The sequence below is a fragment of the Scyliorhinus torazame genome, chromosome 11 (assembly GCF_047496885.1).
Source record: "Scyliorhinus torazame isolate Kashiwa2021f chromosome 11, sScyTor2.1, whole genome shotgun sequence".
NCBI classification, from domain to species: Eukaryota; Metazoa; Chordata; class Chondrichthyes; order Carcharhiniformes; family Scyliorhinidae; genus Scyliorhinus; species Scyliorhinus torazame.
The window spans coordinates 99,900,666-99,907,431 of NC_092717.1; the positions used below are offsets into that span (position 1 = coordinate 99,900,666).

Sequence of the window (6,766 nt, forward strand, 5' to 3'; positions counted from 1 at the left end):
AACAAGGTGCAAGAGTAGCCATTTGGCCCCTTAAGCCTGCTTCGCTGTTTAATAATTTGATGGTGAATCGGATATTAATCTCATATCTGTGTCCCACCGACCCCGATAACCCATTACTGCCTTGTTTAACAAGAGTTTATCCACCTCTGCCATAAACATATTCAAAGATACTTGCCAGAATTCTCCAAACATCCCGCAGCAGATTTTCCCGTGCCGGAATGCCTCGCCATTGGCCACCGACTGGAACTTCCAGTCCTGCCAGAGTCTATGGCAATTTGTTTGGCTTGCCCATCTTGCCGCCAGGGAATCAATAGTGGGGGTTGACTTCGGCTCCTTGGAAGCTCCCGCTGGCAGGTAGTGCTGGAAAATCCCACCCTCTCTTTCCACTGCCTTCTCAGGAAGAGAGTTCCAAAGATTCACGACCCTCAGAGAAAAACATTTGTCTCCTCCGTTTTAAATGAGCGACCCCTTATTTTTCTAATGCATACATGTCCATTTGTTTTTTTGTAGTCATCTGTACTACAACCAAAATGTTAAAATGAGAGCACTGGAAAGGAACATTGTAAATTCAGACCTTCTCTCTGTAGTTTCCTCTCTTGTTCTCCTACGCAGTGGAATTTTGTGAAATTTGCTGCTTCATTGAGGAAATGACGCCGGTGCGGTTATATATTTCCCTCTTGTAATTGAAAGTGAAAGCACAGTGTGGTTATTACACTGCCAAATAGGTGTCCTCAGGGCTTCCACCAACATACAGGAAATTTTACTTCAAAATTTGCCTACTATCGTAAAGAGAAAGTTTCACTTTTTTAGTGCTAGTCATCAATTAAGTTCTACAGTGGTTTTAAAACTCTGGAAGAAGCTTTGCTTGATGAAATGATGCTGAATGGTATTTGTATCAAATATTTTAATTCCACTGGCTAATATTTTATCAAGTATGTTAACCCATTTATTTCAAACGGATTAATGCCTTCATTAACATAGCAAACAGGTATTTCACAAGGCCCTATTTGCATGCTTATTACATATGTAATTTCACTCCTACCAAGAAACACGGTATGCTAATCAAAACGGCAAAGTAAGTTCATAGAATCATAGAATTTACAGTGCAGAAGGAGGCCATTTGGCCCATCGAGTCTGAACTGGCCCTTACAAAGAGCACCCTACTGAAGCCCACATATCTACCCTATCCCCGTTACTCAGTAACCCCCCACTTAACATTTTTTGGACACTAAGGTCAATTTAGCATGGCCAATCCACCTAACCCGCACATCTTTGGACTGTGGGAGGTAACCGGAGCACCCGGAGGAAACCCATGCAGGCACGGGGAGAATGTGCAGACTCCGCACAGACAGTGACCCAAGCCGGGAATCGAACCTGGAACCCTGGAGTTGTGAAGCAACTGTGCCAACCACTGTGCTACCGTGCTGCCCAGTAGCACGGTACTGCTCGTGAAAGTGTAACAAAAAAATAATAAGCAACCTTTTTTCAAAATTATTTCATATTATATGGGCATCGCAGGCAAAGCCAGCATTTATTGTCCTTCCCCAATTGCCCACAAACTGATTGGCATTTTTTAGGTCAATCACATTACTGTGGATCTGGAATCACATCTAGTCCAGACCAGGAGAGGATGGCAGATTTCCTTCCCCAAAGGACATTAGTGATCCAGATGGGCTTTTACAGCAATCGACAATGGTTTCATGGTCATCATTGGACTTTTAATTCCAGATTTTTTACTGAATTCAAATTTCACTACCTGCAGTGGCGGGATTCGAATCCACGTCCCCAGACCATTACCCTGGGTCTTTGGATTACCAGTCCAGTGACAATACCATTACACCATCACCTCCCCAAAATACCTGTGAACTCCAGAGCTTTTATATTTTGCCCTAACAGTGTTTATGGTAGAAATTAAGACTTTAAAAAAATAGATGTCACAATTATTCTCAGAGCACATAATGTAACTGCAACAAAATTAACAGAATTGTAGCAATTGGCTTTTGTCACAATTTTTCATTGAGCCCGGGTCACTGCACCGACAATATAGGTTTCAGGGGCAAGTGGTCTGTGGTTTGGCCTGCAACCATTTAGCACATGAAGGGCATTAACTAGGGAGAAAGTCCCACTTCAGAGAGCTGCCAACCAAGCAAATGGCTAGCAGCACACCAAGGCCATTGCTGGGACTGCACCCAGTCATCTGCGATCTTCGCTGGAACCAGACGGAGAGGTAGGAGTGGGGGATTTGGCAGGCGAAGTAAGCAGTTCCTGGCGAGGGGGTTGGATGCTTGGGTGGACAGGTCAGTCAAGATAAGAAACCTGGGTGGATTGGGGAGCAGACCCAGGGGTGCAGCTTGTAAAAGAGGAACCCACATCCCTTTGCCAGCCTGCAGTGTGTGCAGCGAGAACTGCCAGGTTTCCCACTCAGCGGTGGCCTTCGTCTGACATAGGAAACATTGTAATGGGATGGGAGGAGGCCCTTAAGTGGCCATTAATTGGCTGTTGTTTAAGCATCTCAATTGCCTCATGGCTTAGGTCACCTGATACTTCCCCCATCACTTACAAAATTGCAGTTGGGGCAGGTGCCGGGAACAATATTCAATTTTACGCATTCCCGACCTCCCAAACTACCAGGGCCTGTAAAATGCTGCCCAAGGTTTCTAAAACAAAATACTGCAGTTCTTAATTTTGAAGTTATATAACAAGATAACAGAGCAGTTTAATTGGCAAATGAAGGTCAACACAAAGGGGTGATACATAATACATTTTGGTAGGAAGAATTGGAAGGTGGAAATCTAGGTAGGGTAGAGGAGTAAAAGAGATTGTAGGGTACAAATAACTGAATCACTAAAAATTGCACCACAAGTTTGCATAGCCTTTAAAAAAACAAGCACTAGGCTTTATATCAAGAGGAATATAACAAAATTAAGAAAGGTTATGCTCGTGGACCATTTGAGGTTGTGCTAAATCTGTATAAAACTTTGGTTAGACCACACTTACAGTACTGCATGCAGTTCTGGTCACCATATTATATGATGGATACAGAGGGACTCGAGAAAGTGCAAAGGATAATAGTAGAAATGAGTGGGTATGCATAACAAGGAAGGATTGACAGGTTGATATACTTGTCACCTGAAAAAGGTGGCTGAAGGGTAACCAAAGGTAGGTCTTTAAAATTAAAAAAATGTTTTGATATAGTGGATAGAGACTGAATGTTTCCTGTAAGATTGCCACCAAGTAATCCAAAGGGGAATGCAGAGTAAAGCTCTTTACCCAAAGAATGGTGGGAATGTGGAACTTGATATCACAGGGAATGGTTGATGCAAATTGTCTAAATGAACTCAAGGACTCAAGGTGTAACTTGAGATGCCTTTGCGGGAGAAGGGAATAGATTGGTAGATATAAAATTAGGCAAACTGGGAGGAGGCTCGAGTGGTGCATTATCACCAGCATGAACTGGTTGGGCTGAATGGCATGTTTCTGTATTTTCTCTCCCATGTCAGGTTTTATGCCTATAAACCAGTTGGCACTGAGACAATCGGGCAAATTTTATTTGGTTTTGTGGAATTTGGTAAATATTATGGCTAATGTTTTTGGAGAAATCCAGGACAATTCTGGCCATGGCATGCGATGTTGCACTGAACAATTTCAAATGCAATTAAATGCCATAAAGGACACGTGGTCCTGCTAAAGGAACATAATAGTTACTTTCATTTTACTTCATGACTTTTCAAAAAGGTAGAAACATACACGCTGGCACAATACTTCAACTGTTTGTTTTCACCTTACCAGGAGGTGCTGCTTGGTTTGCACAGTGGTAATCTATGATGCCAGTGGAATAATTTTAAAAAACTCTTGCCCCTAATCTCTAACAAGCGACATTGTTTTACTTTTATTTTAATAATTAAGCATTTATGATGCTTGAAAGCAGGAAACGTATGCACTTACCATATATTCCATGTTAGAGGCACTTGGGTATACCTGACCCCTCAGTTTATTATGAAGATCCAAGATTACTTGTCTATCAATATCTGTGATAGATCTTTTCCCCCTTCTGGGTGTTTTCTGCTGTTCATTTTGATCCATATATTTTCTCATGATTGAATCCAAAGCATTAGTAAAATTGTTGCTCATTTGAGTTGCCAAGGGTTGTTTGCGGTCTTCCTTAAACGTTGCCAACGTTACATCCAGTTGGGAAGTAACATTGGGGCTCACCATCGCCGCTGCTTGTGCAATGAGTATCAGGGCGGTCAGCCTTATCCATCCCAACTTTGGACACTTCATGGTGAATTCCCTCAAAATACTCTGGGATTAACTCCAAGACACTTCACTCAAACTCCCGTCCACATTTGAAGCTGAAATAATGAAAAGTGCACTATTTGCAGGTGAAAGGACAACGTCTTAATTTACTAAATAACAAAAGTAAATGGTCCCCTGCGGAGGGAGGAAGTGTGCCGCTTGCGTTGCCATGGAGACAACCCAGGACGCTAGTAAAGGTGGACATCCATTGATGCATAAGATTATTAACATAACACCGACCGTCTGAGCTACCTGGAGTCACCTGGATTTTTGCTTAAAACAAGCAAGTGGGCAAATTGAATTCTGTTCGGAAGTGTCTGGTCCATTGGAGCTGCTGGTGTGCAGCCTGAGGGACAGTCAGTCCACAGCTTGCACCCCTGGCCAAGGGGAAGCAGAAATCCGAGGTACACAATTAGCTATAACGTTTCAACTGGTGCTCAGTCCCTGGTAAATAATTCGAGCGACACTTACCTTCGCTCCTCACACAATCAACACCTCCTGCTTGAGTTTTGATGTATAATGGGGTTTTCTTTAATGATGTTAGGTATCAGTAACGCTTTAATCAAGAAAACAACAGAGTGCGGCTGGAGAGGTTTTCCTGCGAGTTGGGGATGGACTTGGCGGTGGTGTTGCCTGGCCGCTCGGGGCGGTACGGTGCTGCTCTGTCCGCCGCTGCTGCCGGGAGCGGGGAGCGAGCTCGCCGCCGCAGCCTTTATCCACAGCACAGTGACGTGTCACCCGCGCCCCACACGGCGGCGCAAAGCGCTCACTCACCACATACACCATCCAGAAAGGAAAGCAGCAAGCCAGAAGAACACATCCACACACACCCACACCCGACAACTCACACAGACAGGGGAAATCCACCGCCGGCAATCCAAACAGGGCAATTTGCACGAGGCCAGCCACACGACAACCCACACAGGCCAATTCACAGAGACAAAGACAAATTCTCAGAGAGCAATCCACATAGGGCAATTCACTGGGCAAGGGAAATCTACACAGGGCAATCCACACTGGGAAATCCACGCAGAGCAATTAAAATTGAGCAATCCACACAGGGCAATGCACGCAGAGCAATTAAAACAGAGCAATCCACACTGGGAAATCCACACAGAGCAATCCACGCAGAGCAATTAAAATTGAGCAATCCACACTGGAATAATCCACACAGGGCAATGCACGCAGAGCAATTAAAACTGAGCAATCCACACAGAGCAATCCACAACTGGCCAATCTAGACAGGGAAATCCACAAAGGGCAATCCAGACAGGGACATCTACACTGGGCAATCCACACAGAGCAATTCACGCAGAGCAATCCAAACTGGCCAATCCACACAAGTCAATCCACAGAAACAGGGGATCCCACAGAGACAAGGGCAATCCACACAGGGAAGTCCACAGAGTTCAATCCACACTGGGCAATGAACAGAAGGCAATCCACACTGGGCAACCCACACAGGGAAATCCACAGAGAGCAATCCACAGAGAGCATCCACACAGGGAAATCCAGAGGGACTCCACAGAGACCAATCCACATAGGGATATCTACACAGGGCAATCCACACAGGACAATCCACACAGGGCAATCCACACTGGGCAACCCGCAGAGGGACATCCACACAGAGCAATCCACGCAAAGCAATCCACACTGGGCAATCCACGCAAAGCAATCCACACTGGGCAATCCACACTGTGCAATCTACGCAGAGCAATCGATGCAGAGCAATCCACACTGAGCAATCCACACAGAGCAATCCATGCAGAGAAATCCACACAGAGCAATCCACGCAGAGCAATCCACACTGAGCAATCCACAACTGGCCAATCCAGACGGGGAAATCCACATAGCGTAACCACACAGGGCAATTCACATAGGGCAATCCAGATAGGGAAATCTACACTGAGCAATCCACACAGGGAAATCCACATAGGGCAATCCAGACAGGGAAATCTACACTGGGCAATCCACACAGAGCAATTCACCCAGAACAATCCACATAAGGCAATCCACACTGAGCAATCCACACAGAGCAATTCACATAAGGCAATCTACACAGAGAAATCCACACTTGGCAATCCACACTGAGCAATCCACACAGAGCAATTCACATAAGGCAATCTACACAGAGCAATCTACACAGAGCAATCCACAACTGGCCAATCCAGACGGGGAAATCCACATAGCGTAACCACACAGGGCAATTCACATAGGGCAATCCAGATAGGGAAATCTACACTGAGCAATCCACACAGGGAAATCCACATAGGGCAATCCAGACAGGGAAATCTACACTGGGCAATCCACACAGAGCAATTCACCCAGAACAATCCACATAAGGCAATCCACACTGGGCAATCCACGCAGAGCAATCCACACAGAGAAATCCACACAGAGCAATCCACACTGGGCAATCCACACAGAGCAATCCACACACGGCAATCCACACAGAGCAATCCACACTGAG

General features: G+C 45.2%; 1 protein-coding gene across 2 annotated transcripts in view; it reads right to left on the bottom strand.

Moving 5' to 3' along the window:
* The window catches only part of crispld1b (cysteine-rich secretory protein LCCL domain containing 1b), a 92,476-nt gene extending 87,205 nt beyond the window's left edge, over positions 1-5,271 (bottom strand). The window contains exons 1-2 of one of the 2 annotated variants that reach the window (XM_072467532.1): positions 4,768-5,271; positions 3,946-4,352 (exon numbers count right to left, since the gene is read on the bottom strand). In XM_072467532.1, the coding sequence (XP_072323633.1) occupies positions 3,946-4,281 (336 nt within the window). In that variant the 5' untranslated portion in view covers positions 4,282-4,352; positions 4,768-5,271. The remainder of the gene's footprint in view (positions 1-3,945; positions 4,353-4,767) is intronic. The other variant, XM_072467531.1, reaches the window with a different exon arrangement.
* Positions 5,272-6,766: the final 1,495 nt, after the last annotated feature.